A 26322-nucleotide genomic window follows, 5' to 3' on the forward strand; every position below is an offset into this window, starting at 1 on the left:
TGTATGGAAAAACACAGACACAGAAAACAACTACCCACAAATCATAGTGGGAAAACAGGCTGCCTAAGTATGGTTCTCAATCAGAGACAATGATAAACAGCTGCCTCTGATCGGGAACCATACCAGGCCAAACACAGAAAAACAAAAACATAGAACAACACATAGAATGCCCACCCCAACTCACGCCCTGACCAAACTAAAATAGAGACATAAAAAAGGAACTAAGGTCAGGACGTGACAGTAACACGGCTGTGATATAGAATACAGGGGCTGGGGGCAATTGGGAGGAGGCTAATGGGAGAGAAAGCCCCTTAAAATTGAGAGGGTAAGGCTGGGGGAGAGGGGAGGCTGGGAGATAGAAAGAGGTGAGAGAGGGGGTGAGGCTTGGGGAGAGGGTGAAGCTGGGAGCTAGAGAGGAGGGATGAAGAGGAAAAATCAACGGGCTTTCCTGTCACCACTGGGGTGGTCTAAGCAACAGGGGGGTCTGCGCAACGGGGGTCCCATTCAAAGGGGGAGTCCTGTCGAGTGGAGGGCCAGTGCATCTGTTGACTCAATCTCCTCAATTCAGAGAAAGTAAACAGCCATTAAAGCCACATGATTGTGAACTTGATTGCAGAAGGCGAAACAACTTCCCCTGAAAATCCCTCCCCCAAACTGCACTCAAACAGCCCCCGTCCCCCCACCAAACTACTCCCTGAACAGCCCTCACCCACCCACCCACTAAACTGCCCTCAAACAGCCCCTTGTCCCCCCCACCAAACTGCCCCCAAACATTCCTTCACACTTCAATGATAGAATACTGAAATTCACACAATACTAGTATTAGGTGGAAGTAGGCATAGCAAGCATTTGAGTCTCACATTATCACTCTGACAAAATATGAGAAAATAACATCAGATAACATGGATTTGCTTTAGCAAGGAATTTACATTTATTAAAATGTACATGCGGTCTTAACTTGAATAAGGTTGTGCGTGAAATAAATATATGCATTATTTACAAAGTCTTACAAATGTTTGTTTGTATCTACAGTATAGTAATGGCAATTCACATTATAATGAAATAACATGAATCCATTTCAACAATAATTACTAAAACATTATCACACTGATCCCGCCAATCAACCGTCAGATCAATGTATACATTTGGCCAAACAGGACATTTCTAAGATCAACCAATGTGTGGTATACTTATTTCAGATACATTTTCCTCCTCAGGTAATTAACAGTTCATTAACAAAAAGATTTCCAGATTCTAAAAGGTGAAACATGCAGAAAGTTGATTATTTGCATATTACACACATTTGCTGAATTATTTACATTTTAATATTACGAATCAAATCTAAATCCAATGAATGCCTTGGACTTTGATAGATGATCACTGTTGGAACCATGTCATCATTAAGAGGAAAGAGTTCCTTTGATCTTGCTAATCATTTTGTGTGATAACTAGAAATGCCCATCACAGTGAATGCTCTGTATCCATATATAAATCCTAAACCTCGCCACGCACTTGGCTTCCCTTGTTATGAAATACCTCTCACGACAACAGAATATACTAGAGTGTATAGTCTGTCCTCGTGGTTCGCTCCACTCTATCTCAGAGGGTCTGTGGCAGTTAGTTACAGTACAGTCACACATTGCAATCTCTTGACTCTATAATGCGGCCCTCATAGTCTGCTTTACTCTCTCTTGATATTGGCCAACAGAGAGTCTGACGTGTTCCCACAGGACCGGCTCTTCCTACTCTGGTGAGTCTTGACGTGTTTGGAGAGGTGGTCGCTCCTCATGAACCTCTTCCCGCACTGCTGGCATCCAAACCTTTTCTCCCCGGTGTGTGTTCTGAGGTGGCGCTGTAGCTCGTCGGAGCGCGTGAAGCTCTTCCCGCAGAACAGCCAGTTGCAGATGAACGGCCTCTCCCCGGCATGCCAGCGCAGGTGAGCCTTCAGGTGAGACGTCTTCTTGTACACCTTGCCGCACTCTGGGATGTGGCAGATGTGCAGTCTCTTCTTGCCAAACTCGAGTCCCCCGCCGTTGGCCTGGCAGTTGGGGCACTTGCAGCGACGGCAGCGGCGTGTGGAGGATAACAGGCCCTTGGAGGTGCCCTGGAGGAGGGCTGTGATTTGGGGCTGTTGACCCAGGACCAGCTGCCGGCCCAGGGAGAAGGCGTGGGGGTGGTTGGAGGAGCTGCTGTGGCCAGTGGTCTGGGGGAGGCTCCACCACCCCTGCTGGCCCTCCTCCCCCACGTGGTGGTGTCCTCCGGATAGATGGTGCCTGGCAGAAGAGACAGAGTTCTGGAGAAAGCTGGGGAAGTTCTGTCCCACAGAGACTGCGTTGTGTTGAGGGTAGTAGGGCGGCCCATTGGGGCCCTGGCTCTGGGACGAGAGGACCTTGACTGGAGAGAGCTCGAAGGAGTAGGCGGATGGAGGCTCGGCCGGCGGAGTCAGGGGCAGCTCGTGGTGGTGGTGGTGATGGTGGTGGTGATGGTGGAGCGCGTGGGGGTGGGGGTGAGGGCCCAGGCCAGACTGCAGACTGTGTCCACATCCAACAGGGAACTGGACCTTGGGCACCGTTAACGTCATGGCCTGGTGGGCGGCCGCGGCTGCAGTGAAGCTGGAGGCACTGAGACTAGAACTAGGGGCCACTGCCACCTCGTTGCTCCATATTTGGAACATCCCGGAGGCTGCGCCTACCCTCATGGACTCCTCATAGGGAAACTGGGAACCATCGGAGCCCACCATGGAGCCCACAGTGCCTCCCACAACCGTCCCCCCCACCTGCCAGGCCTGGCTACAGGTGGTGGCCAAGAAGGACAGGGCGTTGGGGGCTCCCTCTGGGGATGAGCTAGGGGTCCGGTCCTGGTAGAAGATGGATAAAGAACATGGTTCACTACCTCACACTAATGAGCCAAGCTCATTAAAACTCAATAAAGTCAATTAATAGTGTAAATAATTATGTTATTTCTCACGTCATACTTTTTTTTGCTGTTGAATATCAGATAACAGACGTTTGCAGATGAATGTAAACTACAATATTCGCAAATCGTTATCAATCACTAATCAATCACAATAATTAAATGATCATGATACCACGTTATTTGTTCAACATAAAACTTCCTAACATTCTTTCATTCTTTAAGATTTTACAATACTTTACGTTTTCTTAGTTATAAACGCATCAGACAGTGAATAGCCTACTGACAATCCGTGGGAAGTCAAGCTTCAGAACTCTGCAATTATTAATGAGTTGTTGCGCAAGTTCTTCTTGCCACACATTTATGAGGACTCCATAAACGGTATAAGTAGAACTGCCTATACTGATCTGTATCAAAATTATTACTAACAAACCTGTAAAAAGGTGTGCAGAAAGTTGTCAGTCCGTTGTATCGTCAGAGCTGCCATCTGTTCACCGGCTCTGTCTCGCTCCTGCAACACGAGCTGCGCAGACCAGCGGCGATTGCGGTGCAGTGAAGCGCAAAAGCAAGCGCTCGGGTCAGTAGCGACCCTGAAAATAAAAACAGTCCTATTCCGAAACAAAGTAATCCAATGTCATTCAAGACAATTGTACTGCCCTCAGTCCGTCTCGTTACAACTCATAAAATGGTCTGAATGAATGAAAAACCCAAACTCATTCCACTTTATTTGAATCCTTTTCGCATTCAACCACAGAGCAGAGCGTGTCTTTTGAAGTGCGAGTGAGGAATTAACTATTGCAATATGAATGCTGTGTTTAATGTCAAAGGCAGTTGGGCTGCATCTCGTCTTTATAGGGCGAGAGGGTCCTCTCAACGGGGTCTCCACGAGAACCAGTGAACGAAGAGAGAGAGGGGGATGTGAGGATTATTATTTGGGGAGGGGGTTACATTGATAATAAATTAGGTTAGGGGGTGGGTTGCTCATAATTTCACTCAATTTCAACCAAATCCTGACCTCGCAAAACAACTCCTTCCTCAATTGTTCTGCATAACTTTGAGGCGTGATAAAGGTCTTCTCCAATATGCTACAATTTGAAGGAGGGATTTGCTCCCGATTTTATTTGCATATAAACTGCGTAACTGCTTTAGTATACCTGCAACCGGTATTATTATGAATAATAATATGCCAAATCATAATAAAAATAAGCATGATAATTCAATAAATATAGGGTACATTTATACAATAAAATATCCATGATAAACAGTTCATGAGCAGTTAAACTCACAAATACATGTCTTAAATTGTGTTCAATGCACCATAATGTAAAGCAATTTTTTTTTTTTTAGATGAGATGAATTAGCCATCACAGAGAATTTAGTGTCAAGTACATTGGTGATACACTGTATCATACCAGGGTGAGCAATACATCATCAAATCCGTTTACAAGTCACAATCAAATAAATTTAATCACAGAAATAACTGAAACGCTTATAATCATCTTCCCTGAATTTCTCTCTTTTTTTATTTCTTTCTCATGGTTACACCTTCCCAGGCATTTCACTTGGGATCTGACTGTAGTGTCGGACACACAGCCTTCACGGCCGTAACATTGAATGTTTTCCCTCACAAAGATCATTGATAAAAATCGAATCAAAGCCTCCCTAATTCTCACTGCTAGGTGACACATCCAATAGGTCCTGCCAGTGCTTGACTCCTTCACACTTCAGGGTCATGGAAAGGTCGTTTCAGATCTAGCACATTGAATAGAGATTGGGAGAGTTAATCTCATTCTGTAGGTCTGTTCACCATTACAATGTTGAGTTTAAATCTAAGTCTGGAGTTTACCTCATTTCTCATGTAAATGCAAGAACAAAGCAATGAACCACATCTCTTCGCAATGAACCACATTATCCTCATAGGTTGGGGGTTTTCATTCCAAGAGAATGCAGAAAACTTTGCAGATAATTCACAGACACTGTGTGTTCTTACAAAACACCAGTCTTATTAAAGACAAACTGTATATCAGTCATACTGTAAGCTACCAGTATATTTTACTTTCCAGCTACCTTATTTGTAAAAGTTTAGTTGAATGCGGACAAGAATGGGCAAGCATTAAACATTAACACCAGGCAATATTTACAAATGTTGTCACTGCCAACCTAATCTGACCACAGGAATTGTCATTATTGAACAGCTGCTATTCGTTATTATAACACTATAACATTATTGAGTTTGCCCTATGACCATTTGAGGCAGAGATTATTTCCTCTGCCATTTGTAAAGAAAAAGGCTTGTAGCCAGAAGTGTGGGGCAGCGTTGCCCCTAATATATATGTGTGTATATATGTGTATAATATATATATATATATATATATATGTGTGTGTGTGTGTGTGTGTGTGTGTGTGTGTGTGTGTGTGTGTGTGTGTGTGTGTGTGTGTGTGTGTGTGTGTGTGTGTGTGTGTGTGTGTGTGTGTGTGTGTGTGTGTGTGTGTGTGTGTGTGTGTGTGTGTGTGTGTGTTACAATTGGTGTAATAGAATATGGTAATGGTTTAAATAAAAAAGCAAACATCCTGAAGAAAGTGACAGAAGGGGACAGGGAATGTATAATGACTTTATATTTAAAATGTTTGATAAATTATAGGTTTATAGCTCATGCTTTGATGCAATGCTAATGCAGTGAAGGATGTTAATCACTTTGAGTAGAAGGCCTTTCATGGCCATTTTATATTGGGTCAAGAGAGAGGATCTATTACGTGGTGCATGAACATACATCATGTCATCTCAATAACTGTGACCCAAATTATGCATTTAACTTAATACTACAAAGAAAAGTATGTGGTTGGCTCTCAGCTCTGAAGGATCCTGTCTACCATGCAGTAGAATTCAGCTCCTTATGCAAATGTCTTGTTACACCCACCCTTTGTGAACAGTACAAGATATCCATTCAATCTTCTGTAACCTTAGCTTGCCATCAAAAAACAATAGATAACATGGCTTTCTGGCGAGGAAATCCTCACTAATTCTTCACACAAAAAATATGCCTGTTAAAATGCGTCTGTAATAGGTATGTTGAAACAGTATTTTCACTTTGAAATGCATTCCTTTCAAAACGGTTGTCTCTATGTTCTCTAAGAAAAAAAAACTATTCACAGAATGCACTTTGATTTACTATCTTTGGATACAGATTCCCAGTGCAGCTTTAAAAAATGTAATAGTATAAGGAATGATTTAAATAAAAAAGAACAGAATACAAACAAATGAAAGACAGTCTTCCAAGAAGGAAGACATCAAATATTAGTGCTGTCCCATCTTCAAGGCTCGGAGAGAGGCTGAGGTACCCAGGCTGCTGCTGTGTGTCTCGTTAGGCTTTGTTACACAGTACTAGTTGTTAATTAACCTGATTCCTATTTCCTGTCCATTCTCTTCCCCTCCTCCCCCCATCTCCCCTCCTACCCCTCCCCCCACTGTAGGACTGCCTCCCTCCCCTCCCACCTTCCCAGATGAGGTGCTTTGATGTGCAAAGTACTCTCTCCTCACTTTGAACTGTGAAAACAATGCTTATGTGGTGGTGCTCTGCTTACAGCTTCCCTTCCCTCCCTGTGTTAGCTCATTTAAATAGACCTGGAACAAACAGCGAGCAGGCTTCCTTATAAAAAATTTCCTCATTTCCAGGGAGAGAGCCATCCCAGTGTTCAGCTGTTGTGATAGCCTTACAACTGTAAACACTCATGGTTGCTGAGGACAGATAGCCGGCCTTCGGAATATAAAAAGCGAGGACTTCAGAGTTATCATAATATATCATTGAGGCCATTTAAAGAATTTAAACTGAAGGGAGAATAGATTGGTAATTGATATAACATGTATGAAATAGGTCAGAACACAAACTATCTCAGGGTAAATTTCTGCAGTGTAATATTGTAATGTGTGAATTAATGTATATCAAACTGTCATACTTTTCACCCATTACAGCTAAAGAAAACATCAAAAGCCCTCAGATCACTAAATTGTCCCAGCTTCTCCAGTCACCTGGACAGACAGACAGCACACATCTCCACTTGTCAAAGAACATTTTTATCAATATCAGGAGCACTTGAAGTTTGTTTTTCATTTTGTTTTTCTGACACTCTTAACACCTTCAGAAGTCAGAACACAGGAGTGTGTGATCAAAGCGTCTCACGGTTAGTTCTGGAAACACAGGAGTGTGTGATCAAAGCGTCTCACGGTTAGTTCTGGAAACACAGGAGTGTGTGATCAAAGCGTCTCACGGTTAGTTCTGGAAACACAGGAGTGCTACGCACGGCTTTGATAATCCACATCAATATTTCAATTCAACAATCGCTTGACATGCACCCGTACTCACAGAAGCGAAATACGAAAAAGAAGGAGTAAAGAGAGAGAGAGAGAGATCTAGGAAAGGTGGAATGGGGGGCTGCATGGAGAAACTATAAGAGAGATGGATTGAAGGAATCGTTATCATGTCTTTTCCTTTCAAAGTCATTTTGCACAAAGTCAAATGATTTGCTTTATAGCTGTTATTTAGTGATTTTTGACCACATTTTCTCTTCACATTAACAACATGGAACTATCGAAAATACGATTAAGGTCCAAGCTGCCTAAATATCACTTTCATGTCATTATACATAGGTTCACTCAGGGAGAAGATATGATCACTTTGTATGGAAGAAAAAAATGTGTGACATCTCAAATTGCTAGAAAGAACATGTTGATTGTTCCTACTGCTATTGTACAAGGCCTAGGAGTATTGGCTTACTGTGAACCGTAGGCGTACTTTTATGTTAATTACTGTGAACCGTAGACATACTTTTATGTTAATTACTGTGAACCGTAGACATACTTTTAAATTAATTACTGTGAACCGTAGACATACTTTTAAATTAATTACTGTGAACCGTAGACATACTTTTAAATTAATTACTGTGAACCGTAGACATACTTTTATGTTAATTACTGTGAACCGTAGACATACTTTTATGTTAATTACTGTGAACCGTAGACATACTTTTATGTTAATTACTGTGAACCGTAGACATACTTTTAAATTAATTACTGTGAACCGTAGACATACTTTTAAATTAATTACTGTGAACCGTAGACATACTTTTATGTTAATTACTGTGAACCGTAGACATACTTTTAAATTAATTACTGTGAACCGTAGACATACTTTTATGTTAATTACTGTGAACCGTAGACATACTTTTAAATTAATTACTGTGAACCGTAGACATACTTTTATGTTAATTACTGTGAACCGTAGACATACTTTTAAATTAATTACTGTGAACCGTAGACATACTTTTATGTTAATTACTGTGAACCGTAGACATACTTTTAAATTAATTACTGTGAACCGTAGACATACTTTTATGTTAATTACTGTGAACCGTAGACATACTTTTAAATTAATTACTGTGAACCGTAGACATACTTTTAAATTAATTACTGTGAACCGTAGACATACTTTTATGTTAATTACTGTGAACCGTAGGCATACTTTTATGTTAAGTCATCTCAACAATAGAACATTTAAAATGTATGATAACTCATTTACTGTGAAACAACTCAACTGTTTATTCATAGGATTTGCGGTGTAAACTCCCTAAAATGACAAATTCCCCACAATTCCATAGCTGTCTATTGTCACATTATACCACAGAATAATATAATAATATGAATAATAGAAACATCTAGGGAACAATGGAACTGATCAATCAAGAAGCAGCTCTTCACACACACACACACACACACACACACACACACACACACACACACACACACACACACACACACACACACACACACACACACACACACACACACACACACACGTAAATAATTAGTTCAAACACATGACAATGTGATTTCACAGGCATCAAGCTAATGTGGGCATTGTATTGTGCTGAAGCTTGGACCCCTGGCAGTTTATCTTACAGTGTTGTCAGAGTGACAGCAGAAGACGTGAGCATGTGTCGCATTGACAATGGCGTCTGATCTTAGCTAATGTACTCTTATGGGATTGACTGTTCTCTCATATTAGGCTGTCCCCAAACTGTATCTGGGCTACAGATAGTATCCTTGCTGCATACTCATGTCTACAACGAGGCCACATGAATGAAGATGAAACAGTAAGAACAGTAAGATGAAATGGGAGAATGGAGGAATACTCTACACAGGACTGCCTATGACTGGGTTGTCTGTTGGGATCTTGTTAAATTGTTCAGCCAGGGGACTGAAGAGTAGAGAATTGGTGCCAGTGGCATGTGTCCAATGTAAATCAGTTGCACAAAGAACAATCGTAGCCTAAACACAAAGACAGAGTCTCCAACTCCTACACCTGCAGCAGGGTATCTCCCTTGAAGAGCAGTAGATGTAGTTGTAAAAGTATGCCCTACACACACTACACCTCTGATGCCACTGTCTGTTAGCCCCCTCAGACACAGTCTACAGCTCAGCCCCTGTAATGTAGAGAGAAGTGTCACCCCTGTCACCGCCATGCCAGGGATCAACCCGCGGTGTGTTTGTGTACGGTGAACCTAGCACAGCTTTGAGGAGGCAGGTTGAGAAATGACAGAGAGACTCTTTCATCTAATCTGTGCGCCGTAATTTGCACCTCAGTAAGTTTAATTGATGACTACTGATCAAATGCACACCTTTGAAAATAAAAATCTTTTGGGGGATTTTTTTTTTCTCTTTCCGTAAAAGGAATTATTAATGCTACTGATGAGGGTTTGAAGAATATGGTGGAGTCTGAGTATAAGGATGGATCCGTTTGGGAGGGTTTTGATCTTACAAGTAATAGGACAAGAACAGAAAATGACCCAAATGTGAGTGATGTTAGACAATGTGAGTGGGATTAGACAATGTGAGTGATATTAGACAATGTGAGTGATATTAGACAATGTGAGTGATATTAGACAATGTGAGTGGTATTAGACAATGTGAGTGGTATTAGACAATGTGAGTGGTATTAGACAATGTGAGTGGTATTAGACAATGTGAGTGGTATTAGACAATGTGAGTGATGTTAGACAATGTGAGTGGTATTAGACAATGTGAGTGATATTAGACAATGTGAGTGATATTAGACAATGTGAGTGGTATTAGACAATGTGAGTGGTATTAGACAATGTGAGTGGTATTAGACAATGTGAGTGGTATTAGACAATGTGAGTGACATTAGACAATGTGAGTGGTATTAGACAATGTGAGTGGTATTAGACAATGTGAGTGATATTAGACAATGTGAGTGACATTAGACAATGTGAGTGGTATTAGACAATGTGAGTGGTATTAGACAATGTGAGTGGTATTAGACAATGTGAGTGGTATTAGACAATGTGAGTGGTATTAGACAACGTGAGTGATATTAGACAATGTGAGTGGTATTAGACAATGTGAGTGATAGTAGACAATGTGAGTGGTAGTAGACAAAGTCTATTATGATAAAACTGATTATAACTGATTAATAAATGCTCAATAAATCCCAAATTGGATTTAATAGTCCTGTCACAATAATGAGTGTAAACAACTTGTTCAATTTTAACCTGTTGAGTGAAGGGGGCAGTATTTTGATGTTTGGATGACAAACGTACCCAAATGAAACTGTCTATTTCTCAGGCCCAGAATCTAGAATATGCATATAATTGTCAGATTAGGATAGAAAACCCTCTAAAGTTTCCAAAACTGTCAAAATAGTGTCTGTGAGTATAAGAGAACTGATATTCTAGATGATTCTGTGCTTCCAACCTTGTGGCAACAGTTTTAGGAAGACCCTTTCCTTTTTTAGCATGACAATGCCCCTGTGCACAAAGCAAGGTCCATACAAAAATGGTTTGTCGAGATAAGTGTGGAAGAACTTGACTAGCCTGCACAGAGCCCTGACCTCAACTCCATAGAACAACTTTTGTATGAATTAGAACGCCGACTGCGAGCCAGGCCTAATCACCCAATATCAGTGCCCGACATCACTTGCGCTCTTGTGACTGAATGGATGCAAGTCCCTGCAGCAATGTTCCAACATCTAGTGGAAAGCCTTCCCAGAAGAGTGGAGACTTTTCTAGCAGCAAAGGGGAGACCAACTCCAAATTAATGCCCATGATTTTGGAATGAGATGTTCGACGAGCAGGTGTCCACATACTTTTGGCTATGTAGTGTATTATCTATCTCAATTACCTCGTACCCCTGCACATCGACTCGGTACTGGTACCCAAAAATGTGTGGCTTCTACAAGGCTTCTAAAAAAATTGTAACAAGTCAAGAGCTATTCATCCAGGACCGTGTGAGAGGCCGGGTGCATGCAGATCATATTGCTCGTCAGAGTTCCCCGCCGAGGGTAGCAGCAGTACAGAGAGGCTAGCGCTGAGCAGCAGTACAGAGAGGCTAGCGTTGAGCAGCAGTACAGAGAGGCTAGCGTTGAGCAGCAGTACAGAGAGGCTAGCGTTGAGCAGCGGTACAGAGAGGCTAGCGTTGAGCAGCGGTACAGAGAGGCTAGCGTTGAGCAGCGGTACAGAGAGGCTAGCGTTGAGCAGCGGTACAGAGAGGCTAGCGTTGAGCAGCGGTACAGAGAGGCTAGCGTTGAGCAGCGGTACAGAGAGGCTAGCGTTGAGCAGCGGTACAGAGAGGCTAGCGTTGAGCAGCGGTACAGAGAGGCTAGCGTTGAGCAGCGGTACAGAGAGGCTAGCGTTGAGCAGCGGTACAGAGAGGCTAGCGCTGAGCAGCGGTACAGAGAGGCTAGCCCTGAGCAGCGGTACAGAGAGGCTAACGCTGAGCAGCGGTACAGAGAGGCTAACGTTGAGCAGCGGTACAGAGAGGCTAACGTTGAGCAGCGGTACAGAGAGGCTAGCGCTGAGCAGCGGTACAGAGAGGCTAGCGTTGAGCAGCGGTACAGAGAGGCTAGCGTTGAGCAGCGGTACAGAGAGGCTAGCGTTGAGCAGCAGTACATAGAGGCTAGCGTTGAGCAGCGGTACAGAGAGGCTAGCGCTGAGCAGCGGTACAGAGAGGCTAGCGCTGAGCAGCGGTACAGAGAGGCTAGCGTTGAGCAGCGGTAGGCAGCAGAGAGGGGAATTGTGTTGAAACGTCAAGCGCAACTGCAACACCTGTGCAGCAAGAAATGATAAACCCCCCCTGGAATCGTCAGCTTGATAGGAGGGGTTGTGGAGGAGGAGCATAGGAGAAGGGGTGGGCACCATCTTGATAGGAGGGGTTGTGGAGGAGGAGCATAGGAGAAGGGGTGGGCACCATCTTGATAGGAGGGGTTGAGGAGGAGGAGCATATGAGAAGGGGTGGGCACCATCTTGATAGGAGGGGTTGTGGAGGAGGAGCATAGGAGAAGGGGTGGGCACTATCTTGAGACTGGACACCCTTTCTGTGGATGGCACCATTATTTGGGAGGAGATCGAAGAGTCAGTAAAGAGAAACACAAGGCTTGTGTCATCAATCAACATACTGATGCAATTTCAGTAAACATATTACTGCATTAAATAAAGCTGGGTTAATTGGTGGGAGGAGGAAGAGGAGAGGGGATCTTAGTTAAATGTGTTTATCTTTGTTGTCTTCGAAATGAGTCACCTAAATGTGTTAAAGGTGTGCCATAATAATTTTGTATTTATTTAACTATTATTTTACCTTTATTTAACTAGGCAAGTCAGTTAAGAACAAATTCTTATTTATAATGATGGCCTAGGAACAGTGGGTTAACTACCTTGTTCAGGGGCAGAACGACAGATTTTTACCTTGTCAGCTAACCACTAGGCTATCTGCCGCCCCCTACAGACCATCTGAACCCAAACTGGACTGTCACAACCAGTTTCATACTCTTATGCTCTTATGGATCTCTGACAGAATGTGGCTGAGACTTAACAGCACATCTGTTTCCTTGTAAAATAGATTCCTACCTCAAATGGGACTCACCTGGCTAAGAAGAAAAAAAGTATTGTAATATTGATAAAAAGGAGAAAAATGTATGATAACGTTCAGAATGGATCAATATACTACAGATTTGTAAGTAAATTCTGCATTGAAAAAATTATGTTTTGAAATTTAACACAAACAAAGCTAAGGCAGAGTGAAAATGAATTATATTTGTCTACAGAAGTGTGGGGGAGCTTATGTATCATGCCAGCTTTACACTACAGATGTATTTTTCCCCATCTTGAAATGATCTACTGTATATATAAAAATACTGTGTTATTATGGACTTCTCCCATAAGTTATTTTTCCTTCTGTTTTCGTCCATTTGATGCAACCTACATTGGGACAGGGAGAAACGAAGAGCTACATTTTTAATTAACTTCATAACATCTGCACTTGTGCTGCCTTTGAGAGAGGCGGCGCGCTTTTCTTTTAACCTATTCCAGCACATTTGCACACCAAGGTAAATCTTGATGTTGGCAGTCTTACAGAAAGGAGGAAGAGAGAGAGAGAGAGAAAAATACATGTAAATGAACCCTCACTTGTGTGTGTAGATCAAAGATGCAAAATAATTAAACTTTTTGCCATTGCTTGATATTGAAAAAAGAAGGAGGAAAATGTAGGGGATGAATCAGCTTGAGTTAAAAGGGTTCTCTGGTTGTTTCATGAGGGTCCCTTTCTATTCTTATGGCGTATTGATTCAGAATTGATCCATGATCTATCTGTTAGTTCCATGTTTGAATGGATGACTACTCAGTGGCAATTAAGCATGTGAATCTTGGTGGGGCAGAAAGTGGGATGCATGCCAGCAAAGCCACTACACAACACAACACTAAACCATACATAAATTACACTATAACGATGACAAACGGTGCCCACAAACTGTTAGGGCCTACATAAAGCTGTCCCAACAGCAGTCCCATCATCTTACCACTGCTACACCTGGCACAAAACAGAGCCTTGTCTGGCACGAAACAGTTCATTCAGCCTCACTTACTGCCTTTTAAAAATACACAGCTGATATGGCTGACTTGCTTAAACAAATGTGGTTTCTAATGACAATTGAGATGTACAAACAATGGCATAAGGGGACGACAAGTGGATAGGAGGCATTAAGACATTAATAAGCGAGCTAGGACGGACGTAGTCAATATAACTGTTTGTTTAGCACTTTTGAAATGTACAGCGACAGAATTCAGAACATGGGCCGTTCTTACGGAAACAATCCATATAGTTATTAACCCAGTACAGCCATTTCTAACTTTCCAAGTGGCTAGAGCACATAGAGCTCTCTTTCCTCATTCCAACTGCTACAGCTCAGTTGACTCTCTTGTAGGAACACATCCAGGTGCTCAAATGGTCCTAGAATCTCAGAAAGCCCTGTGAAAAAAGGGCAGTGTTAACAACCCCAACTCAGAAGCAGAGGAGACACCTGCATGACCAGCTGCTATTCAATAGGAAGGAGGCACCTGCACGGCCAGCTGCTATTCTATAGAAGGAGACACCTGCACGGCCAGCTGCTATTCTATAGAAGGAGGCACCTGCACGGCCAGCTCCTATACTACAGGAAGGAGACACCTGCACGACCAGCTGCTATTCTATAGGAAGGAGACACCTGCACGACCAGCTGCTATTCTATAGGAAGGAGGTAGCTGCACGACCAGCTGCTATTCTATAGGAAGGAGGCACCTGCACGACCAGCTGCTATTCTATAGGAAGGAGGCACCTGCACGACCAGCTGCTATTTTATAGGAAGGAGGCACCTGCACGGCCAGCTGCTATTCTATAGAAGGAGGCACCTGCACGGCCAGCTGCTATTCTATAGAAGGAGGCACCTGCACGGCCAGCTGCTATTCTATAGAAGGAGGCACCTGCACGGCCAGCTCCTATACTACAGGAAGGAGTCACCTGGACGACCAGCTCCTATACTACAGGAAGGAGGCACCTGCAAGGCCAGCTGCTATTCTATAGAAGGAGGCACCTGCACGACCAGCTGCTATTCTATAGAAGGAGACACCTGCACGGCCAGCTGCTATTCTATAGAAGGAGGCACCTGCACGACCAGCTCCTATACTACAGGAAGGAGACACCTGCACGGCCAGCTGCTATTCTATAGGAAGGAGACACCTGCACGACCAGCTGCTATAGTCACATGGAATGACGCTGGAGAGACGAAGCAGGTATGGGGAGTCAAACATTTTATAAGGAAGAGACATGGAACGAGACAGGAACAGCGTCAGCATACAATAAAACAAAGACAAAAAACAATCATTGCAGAAGCGGGGAACAGAGCTGGGGAACTGACAAATATAGGGGAGGTAAAAAACAGGCGATCAGTGAGTCCAGGTGAGTCCAATATCACTGATGTGCGTGACGAGGGAAGGCAGGTGTGCGTAATGGACAATAGTAGTGCATGATGGGGGGGAGTGGGAGCAGACGTGAAAGTACCCCCCCCCCCCCCCCATAGGGGTGCCACCCGGCGTCCCACCTGGGCGAACCGGCCGAGACATGGGCGCTGGGCAAGCCAGTTGGGGCGTGGAAGCCCAACGATCCGGCTGAGGCAAGACGCCTGTCAATCCCGCTGCAGAGAGGGAGCCCCAAGATCCGATGGAGTGTGATGTGGGATCGGAAGCAGCCGAGCCAACCGAGGCAAGGAAACCTTTCGAGTCAGTCAGGGTGTGAAAGCCCAACGGGCTGGCTTATAGCACCTTTGGTTCCCGCTGCAGCGGAATCCACCCCGACGTCACCAACAAAACAAACTCCTGGACCAGCTGGGTGAACAACGTGGGATGGGCACCATCCGAGCCAACCGGGGCAAGGAAACCTCTCAATCCAACTAAGGCGTGGAAGCCCGACGAGCTGGCTAGGCACCCCTGGTTCCATCGGTAGCGACCCAGAGCCGATGCCACCATACCAACCGGAACGTCAGTACTCTCCGATGCTTTGTGTGAAGGCTTCTGCATTCTGTCACATGGAATGACACTGGAGAGACGAAGCTGTTACGGGGTGTCAAACATTTAATAAGGAACGGACATGGAACTTTATCTGGAAGAGGATCGTCAGGACCTCCACCAGCTGAAGCTAAGTAGTAACATTAACATGATGCCTTCTAACTGCAGTCGCTGTACTCATAATATACAGGAGAACGATCACCTTACGGCGAGGATAACTGTGCTGCCAGCTCAGCTTCAGACGCAATCGTTAGGCAAGGGTAATTTAAGTGTAGGAAAGGATGAAACAGTGTCTGTGCCACCAGTAAGTACAGATAGTAGTATAAATCCCCTCGCACGGTCCCCGCAGCCGGACAACTTTCTCATGGCTTCTGGAAGGAAATGCTGTAGGAATGATCAACCGGTGTCGCTCATTCAGCCGACAGAAACTTTCAACCGGTTCTCCCCATTAACTTCTTATGGCTGCAGGGGCAGTATTGAGTAGCTTGGATGAAAGGTGCCCAGAGTAAACGGCCTGCTCCTCTGTCCCAGTTGTTAATATATGCATATTATTATTAGTATTGGATAGAAAACACTCTAAAGTTTTTAAAACTATTTGAATGATGTCTGTGAGTATAACAGAACTCATATGGCAGGCAAAATCCTGAGTTGAAATCAAAACAGGAAGTGAGAAATCTGAGCTTTGTATGTATTCACCAGAGTCACCAATGAAATCCCCTTGAGATATTAATGATGTTGCACTGCCTAGGGATTCCACTAGATGTCAACCAATAATAGAAATTGTAATGAGACGTCCATGGTGTTGTGGGAGTGAATGAGAGCAGAATGTATCAGGTGTCCATCAAGCAGCCATTTTTTGATCATGGTACCCACTTGCGTTCCATTGCCCATGAAGACCAGAAGGAATACTCCGGTTGGAACTTTATCGAAGCTATATGTTAAAAACATCCTAATGATTGATTCTGTACTTAGTTTGAAATGTTTCTTCGACCTGTAATATAACATTTTGAAGTTTTTGTCCGATATGCATACCAAACGCGCTAACAAAAGAAGGTATTTGGACATAAATAACAGATATTATCTAACAAAACAAACATTTATTGTGGACCTGGGATTCCTGGACTGCTTTCTGATGTAGATCATCAAAGGTAAGGGAATATTTATCATGTCATTTCTTGTTTATGTTGAGGCTGTGGTGATTTTTACTTCTGAGCGCCGTGTCAGATTATTGCATGGGTTTCTTTTTCTGTTTTTTGGAATCTGACACAGCGGTTGCATTAAGGAGAGGTATATCTATAATTCCATGTGTATAACCTGTATTATCATCTACATTTATGATGAGTATTTCTGTTGAATCATTGTGGCTATGCAAAATCACTGGATGTTTTTGGAACTAGTGAATGTAACGCGCCAATGTAAACTCAGATTTTCTGATATAAATATGAACTTTATCAAACAAAACATGCATGTATTGTGTAACATGAAGTCCTATGAATGTCATCTGATGAAGATTATCAAAGGTTAGTGATTCATTTTATCTCTATTTGTGCTTTTTTCTCTCTCTCTATGGCTGGTATGTGTATTTTAGTGAGTTGTTGGTGACCTAACATAATCGTTTGTGGTGCTTTTGCCGCGAATCCTATTCAAAATCAGACACTGTGGTGGGATTAACAACAAGACTACCTTGAAAACGGTATAAGATACATGTATGTTTGAGGAATTTTAATTATGAGATTTCTGTTTTTTTGAATATGGCGCCCTGTACTTTCACTGGTTTTTGTCATATCACACCCGTTAACGGGATTGCAGCCATAGATAGGCCAGTTGAGAACAAGTTCTCATTTACAACTGCGACCTGGCCAATATAAAGCAAAGCAGTGCGACAAAAACAACCACACAGAGTCACACATGGGATAAACAAACGTACAGTTAATAACACAATAGAAAAATCTATATAAAGTGTGTGTAAATGTTGTAAGATTAGGGAAGTAAAGGAAATAAATAGGCCATAGTGGAAAAATAATACAATTTTAGCATTAACACTGGAGTGATAGATGTGCAGAAGATGATGTGCAAGTAGAGATACTGGGGTGCAAAAGAGCAAAAACAATAACAATATGGGGATGAGGTAGTTGGGTGGGCTATTTACAGATGGGCTGTGTATAGGTGCAGTGATCGGTAAGCTGCTCTGACAGCTGATGCTTATAGTTAGTGAGGGAGATATAAGTCAAATTAAATCAAATCAATTTATATTGACCTTCAGTTGATATCTCAAAGTGCTGTACAGAAACGCAGCCTAAAACTACAAACAGCAAGCAATGCAGGTGTAGAAGCACGGTGGCTAGGAAAAACTCCCTAGAAAGGCCAAAACCTAGGAAGAAACCTAGAGAGGAACCAGGCTATGAATGGTGGCCCGTCCTCTTCTGGCTGTGCCGGGTGGAGATTATAACAGAACATGGCCAAGATGTTCAAATTTTCATAAATGACCAGCATGATAAAATAATAATAATCACAGTAGTTGTCGAGGGTACAGCAAGTCAGCACCTCAGGAGTAAATGTCAGTTGGCTTTTCATAGCCGATCATTAAGAGTATCTCTACAGCTCCTGCTGTCCCTAGAGAGTTGAAAACAGCAGGTCTGGGACAGGTAGCACGTCCTGTGAACAGGTCAGGGTTCCATAGCCGCAGGCAGAACAATTGAAACTGGAGCAGCAGCACGGCCAAGTGGACACGGGACAGCAAGGAGTCATCAGGCCAGGTAATTCTGAGGCATGGTCCTAGGGCTCTGTGGCCCCATCTGATAATACCCCTAGACAGGGCCAAACAGGCAGGACATAAACCCACCCACTTTGCCAAAGCACAGCCCCCACACCACTAGAGGGATATCTAGTCTCCAGCTTCATTGACTTTTGCAATTCATTCCAGTCATTGGCAGCAGAGAACTGGAAGGAAAGGCAGCCAAAGGAGGTGTTGGCTTTGGGGATGACCAGTGAAATATACCTGCTGGAGCGCATGCTACGGGTGGGAGTTGCTAAGGTGACCAGTGAGCTGAGATAAGGCGGGGCTTTACCTAGCAAAGACTTATAGATGACCTGGAGCCAGTGGGTTTGGAGGCGGATGTGTAGCGAGGGCCAGGCAATGAGAGCATACAGGTCGCAGTGGTGGGTAGTATATTGGGGCTTTAGTGACAAAACAGATGGCACTGTGATAGACTACATCCAATTTGCTGAGTAGAGTGTTGGAGGCTATTTTGTAAATGACATCGCCGAAGTCAAGTATCGGTAGGATAGTCAGTTTTACGAGTGTATGTCTGGCAGCATGAGTGAAGGAGGCTTCGTTGTGAAATAGTAAGCCAATTCTAGTTTTAATTTTGGATTGGAGATAATGTGAGTCTGGAAGGAGAGTTTACAGTCTAGCCAGACACCTAGGTATTTAGTTGTCCACATATTCTAAGTCAGAACCGTCCAGAGTACAGTTGCTAGACGGGCTGAAGGGTGCGGGCAGCGATCGGTTGAAGATCATGCATTTAGTTTTACTAGCATTTAAGAGCAGTTGGAGGCCACGGAAGAAGTGTTTTATGGCATTGAAGCTAGTCTGGAGGTTTGTTAACACAGTGTTCAAAATTGAGAATGTTTGGGATGAGTTGGACCGCAGAGTGAAGGAAAAATAGCCAACAAGTGCTCAGCTGTCATCAAGCAAAGTGTTGCTATATATTTTTGATTAAACTTTTTTTTGGTTACTACTGTACATGATTTCAAATCTGTTATTTCATAGTTTTGAGGTCTTCACTATTATTCAACAATGTAGAAAATAGAAAAATGACAGAAAAACCCTTGAATGAGTAGGTGTCCAAACCTTTGACTGTGTAACGTTCGTCTGCCTCCTCTACTGAGGAGGAGTAGCACGGATCGGAGGATCAATGCGCAGCGTGGTATGTGTTTATGATGAATTTATTAAACACAGAACACTAAAACAAAAATAACAAAGCGAATGACACGAAACGAAACAGTCCTGTCTGGTGACATACACAAAGACAGAAAACATAATCACCCACAACTCAAGGGTGAAAACAGACAAGATCCCACACTGAAGGAGGGAAAAAGGGCTGCCTAAGTATGAAACCCAATCAAAGACAATGAAAGACAGCTGCCTCTGATTTGGAACCACACTCGGCCAAACACAAAGAAATAGAGAACATAGAATGCCCACCCAAATCACACCCTGACCTAACCAAACATAGAGAATAACAAGGATCTCTAAGGTCAGGGCGTGACAGTGGCCTATACAATATGGTGGGATTTTACAGGCCTCCCTCTCAGTATTGAATAGAGTAGCCTATAATATGGTGGGATTTTACAGGCCCCCGCTCTGTATTGAATAGAGTAGCCTATAATATTGTGGGATTTTACAGGCCCCCGCTCCGTATTGAATAGAGTAGCCTATAATATGGTGGGATTTTACAGGCCTCCCTCTCAGTATTGAATAGAGTAGCCTATAATATGATGGGATTTTACAGGCCCCCGCTCCATACTGAATAGAGTAGCCTATAATATGGTGGGATTTTACAGGCCCCCGCTCCGTATTGAATAGAGTAGCCTATAATATGGTGGGATTTTACAGGCCCCCGCTCCGTATTGAATAGAGTAGCCTATAATATGGTGGGATTTTACAGGGCCCCGCTCCATACTGAATAGAGTAGCCTATAATATGGTGGGATTTTACAGGCCCCCGCTCCGTATTGAATAGAGTAGCCTATAATATGGTGGGATTTTTTTCTGGGGTTGCTGTAGCACCTTCAGCACCCCTACTTCCCGTGGCTATGGTGAGGACATTTTATTTCTCACATGTAGCCTACTAACCAATCATGTAATTGATTGAGCTGAAGAAGATAATTGTCAAATTGCTTTGGTAACGTTAACAAAATAAAGACCTTTAAAGATGGAAGAAAAGAGGAGGAAGGGAAGCGCTTCTAAGGTACACAATAGTAGATTTTGGTTGACAGAAGCTGCTAAGGTACACAATAGTAGATTTTGGTTGACAGAAGCTGCTAAGGTACACAATAGTAGATTTTGGTTGACAGAAGCTGCTAAGGTACACAATAGTAGATTTTGGCTGACAGAAGCTGCTAAGGTACACAATAGTAGATTTTGGTTGACAGAAGCTGCTAAGGTACACAATAGTAGATTTTGGTTGACAGAAGCTGCTAAGGTACACAATAGTAGATTTTGGTAGGCAGAAGCTGCTAAGGTACACAATAGTAGATTTTGGTAGACAGAAGCTGCTAAGGTACACAATAGTAGATTTTGGTTGACAGAAGCTGCTAAGGTACACAATAGTAGATTTTGGTAGACAGAAGCTGCTAAGGTACACAATAGTAGATTTTGGTTGACAGAAGCTGCTAAGGTACACAATAGTAGATTTTGGTTGACAGAAGCTGCTAAGGTACACAATAGTAGATTTTGGTAGACAGAAGCTGCTAAGGTACACAATAGTAGATTTTGGTTGACAGAAGCTGCTAAGGTACACAATAGTCGATTTTGGTTGACAGAAGCTGCTAAGGTACACAATAGTAGATTTTGGTTGACAGAAGCTGCTAAGGTACACAATAGTAGATTTTGGTTGACAGAAGCTGCTAAGGTACACAATAGTAGATTTTGGTAGACAGAAGCTGCTAAGGTACACAATAGTAGATTTTGGTTGACAGAAGCTGCTAAGGTACACAATAGTAGATTTTGGTTGACAGAAGCTGCTAAGGTACACAATAGTAGATTTTGGCTGACAGAAGCTGCTAAGGTACACAATAGTAGATTTTGGTTGACAGAAGCTGCTAAGGTACACAATAGTAGATTTTGGTTGACAGAAGCTGCTAAGGTACACAATAGTAGATTTTGGTAGACAGAAGCTGCTAAGGTACACAATAGTAGATTTTGGTAGACAGAAGCTGCTAAGGTACACAATAGTAGATTTTGGTTGACAGAAGCTGCTAAGGTACACAATAGTAGATTTTGGTAGACAGAAGCTGCTAAGGTACACAATAGTAGATTTTGGTTGACAGAAGCTGCTAAGGTACACAATAGTAGATTTTGGTTGACAGAAGCTGCTAAGGTACACAATAGTAGATTTTGGTAGACAGAAGCTGCTAAGGTACACAATAGTAGATTTTGGTTGACAGAAGCTGCTAAGGTACACAATAGTAGATTTTGGTTGACAGAAGCTGCTAAGGTACACAATAGTAGATTTTGGTTGACAGAAGCTGCTAAGGTACACAATAGTAGATTTTGGTTGACAGAAGCTGCTAAGGTACACAATAGTAGATTTTGGTAGACAGAAGCTGCTAAGGTACACAATAGTAGATTTTGGTAGACAGAAGCTGCTAAGGTACACAATAGTAGATTTTGGTAGACAGAAGCTGCTAAGGTACACAATAGTAGATTTTGGTAGACAGAAGGTGCTCTCTGGTAAAAGGGGTGAATTGGTCATCATCAGAAAGAAAGGAGGACCAAGGCACTCTTCATATCATTAATTAAAATGCCTTTATTTGTATGGCATGTTCAATGAAAACAAAGTTTAAAAACTCTGACTCGTTTCAGCTGCATGGCCTTCGTCAGGGTATACAAAGAAATAATAATACAATGTTCTCTTTTGAACAGCTTTTTCCAATCAGCCCTGATTTGAAGAGGGAGTGGTTACATAATTCGTTGGACAACACCTACTGTACACATTAAAAAGTGAAATACTGTAGATATGTTATCAAGAAATTGAAAACAAAGCTAGAAGTGTCAGAACACCTAGAAAGGTAGATCTAACCTTAAATATGACTGGGCAAAGTGCCAAGAATAGCAGAGCAATATATTCCATAGTACACTAGAACACAGCAAAACATGAACAACAACAGTCTAAACATAGCTGAGGGCAATAGAGCAAAATGTCCACTAGACGACAACAAATGGTCCCATCATGGCCCTACAGGAAGGGTGAGAAATCCATATCTTCATTTAAACTAGGGTATTTAGTGGCCTGTAGTTTGTAAATCCATATCTTCATTTAAACCTGGCTACTTAGTGGCCTATTTTTTGTAAATCCCAAAACTTTCCCTTTGGTTTAGCTGTTTAAGACGGTCCCCTTTTCTAATTGAGCTTATGACTGGTGGCTCTGGGACGACTTGGAGTAGTAGCGTATCACTTTGGATGATTCCCCAATTCTTTTAAATGATTATTTTAATGTTCTCTGCTTCAGTGCTGTATTTTGTAACAAAGTGCGCTCTCTGATGTATCACGAGGCTCTCCCCTTCGCAACAAGTTCTCTCTGTCAAGTAATCCAGCCCTTATACCTGCATCTTTCAGGACCAGAGCGATGTGGCCCCTATTCAAGAAGCAATTCTCCAATTCAGCAGATTTGACACTGTAGTCTGTTTCCTGAATGCAAATTCTGCGGACTCTTTGGAATTGGCCATATGGAATGTTCTCTTTTAGCCTTCTGGGGTGAAAGCTGTCTGCCCTCAGAATGGTGTTCCCATCTGTAGGCTTCCTAAAGATTGATGTGTGCAAAATACGTTTGTCATTTTTACTGATGTCAAGGTCCCCAAAAATATTTTCATCCTTGCTGTACTCAATAGTTAGTTTGATGTTAGGGTTAATGCTGTTAAGGTATTGGTGGAAAGAAATAAGTTCATCTTCTGAGACAGACCAGAACAGGCAAACATCATCAATATAGCAGTCCTGAAAGACAAAGATGTCATTATTAAGAGTCCATTCAGTCAGGGAGACAATGAATTATGTGGGAGGCATCTCAGTCTTGCTGACTGCGCGAGTGTCGCAAAATAAATGTAGAAATCCATGTTATTCAATTATTGCACCCACACTGCTCGCGCACGGCAACGAGCGTCTGCGACGCCAAGGGCTAAAATAGAACATGGAACCCAAACCGGCTGCGAGCGTGCGGCATCGTGGCACATACAGTAGTTTCTTGAAGATAGGCTGGGAGTGACAGCCGAAAAGGCTTAATAAAGTAATCAATGTACTGAGAGATGGGTTCTTTCATTACCACTAATGACTGGTCTTACCGCTAATGACTGGTCTTACCACTAATGACTGGTCTTACCACTAATGACTGGTCTTACCACTAATGACTGGTCTTACCACTAATGACTGGTCTGTCTGCTAATGACTGGTCTTACCACTAATGACTGGTCTGTCTGCTAATGACTGGTCTGCCTGGGGGTTTTCAAGATTCTTGTGGACTTTTGAAAACATATAAAAAAGAAGCCAGACTGTCATTGAAAATACATTTGAAATCATTGTCTGAAATGTAACCATTCTCCTTAAGCTACAGTGAGGATCCCTTTCAATTCTGTTTTTAGGTCCTCTGTGGGGTTGAAGGTAAGAGATTGGTAGAATTCCTCATTGTCTAATTGACGGTAGGCTTCTGTCACATATTTGTCTTTACTCCACACTACTGTAGCGCCACCTGTCTGCTTTTTTTTAAACCACAATCCCTCCATTTTTGTACAATGATTCAACTGCATCCTTCTCTTAGAAAGGTTACGTCGTGTTTGGTTAGAGTCAATTTACACTTAAACAGATTCTCCACCACAAAATTCACCTTCTAGGCAAATGTATTTAGTGTGGCATTCTGGACGATGGGACAAAAGGTGGACTTGGGCTTAAAAGGTGTTTTAGAGGGCACAGAAACTACCTGACCTGAGACACTGGCGTCTGTAGTTGGAGAGATGTTTTGCTTGCACCAGGACTTCAGATGTAGATTCCTGTAGAAACTAAATAGGTCAATCTTTGTATTGAACTCATTAGTTGAGTATGTGGGGGCAAAGGACAGTCCCTTACACAATCATCAGAAAGGGGTTCTCCAGAAATGTTGATCACAGCCTTGTTCTGGTCCTGCTCCGTGTGGTTAGATAGTCTTGATTTCTTCCTCCCCCTCCGCGTTGGCCTCTTCTGCATCATCTCCCTCTCTTGTTGGGGAACCTGCGTGGCTCCTCTTCCTGATCTACAAAATCTTGGGAGTAGCCGGCCTCTGACGCTTTAGGGTGACCCTCATCGTCACTGCTTGTAAAGTTGAAAGAGACAGATCTAGGCTTCCTCCTCTGCGGATGTGATTCTGAACTCTTGCAGGTTGGTTTTCTTAAGGCAAAGACCTTGCCATCTCTATAGTCTACTTCATCTCTTCTAAATGTTCTTAGCTTGTCTGGCTTCAATGTCAGTGAATGTGTCTACTTTCTCTTTCAAGATCTCATCACATTGTACTTTGTTAGAATTATCACTGTGTTCTGTGATTTTCCTTTTTAATTCTTACATTTCTGTTTGGACTACTTGTGCTCTATTTAAAAGTAGCATTAGGTCAAAAGAACACTTGTTGAGAATAGCCTCCCATTTATCAGGGCTGATTGGAAAAAGCTGTTCAAAAGAGGACATTGTACTATCATTTCTTTGTACACCCCGACGAAGGCCATGCGTTTTTAAACTTTGTTCCCATTGAACATGCCATAACAAATAAAGACATTTTAATTAATTATAGGAAGAGTGCCTTGGTCCTCCTTTCTTTTTGATGACCTTTAAATATGGACTTTTTGTCCACTACAGATAATTGTTGAGCTTGAATATATATTTTACCCTCTGTGAATATGCCATTCACACACACATAATGAACAATGTATTCTCAGCTGAGCTTGACAGCAAACAATTCATCTTGATGGATGTAACACCCCTAGGCTTTTCAGATAATGGGGTCAAGAAAATAGCAGCATTGAAAGCAGTAGTAGTAAACCAGTAGTAAAATTGGCAGAATTACTTGCAACAATATCAAAGCCATTTTATCTGAAAATGTCAACAATTACAAATGTAGCTGCAGGTATAAGCCTATGTGATGGCAACCTGTAGCCCCTTTGCCTAACTGATGTCAATGGTGCCTATCTACGGCCTCTACACCTTCTTCTTTCCTGTTGTCCTCTACATGCTGTTTGGCACAGGAAGACATGTCTCCACTGGTAATATACACTGATATGGTTAATCCAGGACTGGAGCCTGAAAAATGTATATGGATAAAACACACAGGGTGGCTTTGTGAGACTGGCTTTGAACCCATAAGACTGTGTTAGCCACCTGAGCTAAAGCCAAAGTTACTCATCTTAGTTTTTTTGTTTTCGTTTTATTTATTCACAAAAAGTTTTGGGATTGATTTGCACTTTTTGCACCAAATTATGTTAATCTCTAGGAGATGATCCCCACAGTATGATGCTGCCATCTCATGGTTCACCTTAGGGATGGTGCCAGGTTTACTCCAGATGTGACTCTTGGCATTCAGACCAAAGAGTTCCATCTTGGTTTCATCAGACCAGAGAATCTTGTTTCTTATGGTCTGAGAGTCATTAGTTGTCTTTTGGCAAACTCCAAGGAGGCTTTCATGTGCCTTTTACTGAGGAGTGGCTTCCGTCTGGCCACTCTACCATAAAGGCCTTGATTGGTGGAGTGCTGCAGAGATGGTTGTCCATCTGGAAGAAACAAGATTCTCTGGTC

General features: G+C 42.6%; 2 protein-coding genes across 3 annotated transcripts in view; both read right to left on the reverse strand.

The window, feature by feature from the left end:
- The window catches only part of LOC139416834 (beta-1,4 N-acetylgalactosaminyltransferase 1-like), a 92380-nt gene that overhangs the window by 26620 nt on the left and 39438 nt on the right, over positions 1-26322 (reverse strand). The window contains exon 13 of one of the 2 annotated variants that reach the window (XR_011635133.1): positions 12184-12299. The exons of the other annotated variant lie outside the window; for it this stretch is intronic. The gene's annotated coding sequence lies outside the window, so the exon portion shown is untranslated. Of the gene's footprint in view, positions 1-12183; positions 12300-26322 lie in introns of those variants that run through there. 2 annotated transcript variants of the gene reach the window in all.
- Positions 920-3951, reverse strand: LOC139416835 (transcription factor Sp5-like). Its single transcript, XM_071165936.1, has 2 exons — positions 3347-3951; positions 920-2857 (listed from the first exon to the last, which is right to left on the reverse strand). The coding sequence occupies exons 1-2, from the start codon at positions 3398-3400 to the stop codon at positions 1682-1684; spliced, it is 1230 nt and encodes a 409-aa protein (XP_071022037.1). The 5' UTR covers positions 3401-3951; the 3' UTR covers positions 920-1681.

The sequence above is a fragment of the Oncorhynchus clarkii genome, chromosome 9 (genome assembly GCF_045791955.1).
Source record: "Oncorhynchus clarkii lewisi isolate Uvic-CL-2024 chromosome 9, UVic_Ocla_1.0, whole genome shotgun sequence".
Lineage (NCBI taxonomy): Eukaryota > Metazoa > Chordata > Actinopteri > Salmoniformes > Salmonidae > Oncorhynchus > Oncorhynchus clarkii.

Excerpts from the sequence above, each read along its gene's own strand:
- LOC139416835 (XM_071165936.1), bottom strand. The coding sequence starts at position 3,400 with ATGGCAGCTCTGACGATACAACGGACTGACAACTTTCTGCACACCTTT. Across the intron at positions 2,858-3,346 it reads TTCTGCACACCTTTTTACAG|GACCGGACCCCTAGCTCATC; the intron begins GTTTGTTAGTAA and ends ATCTTCTACCAG.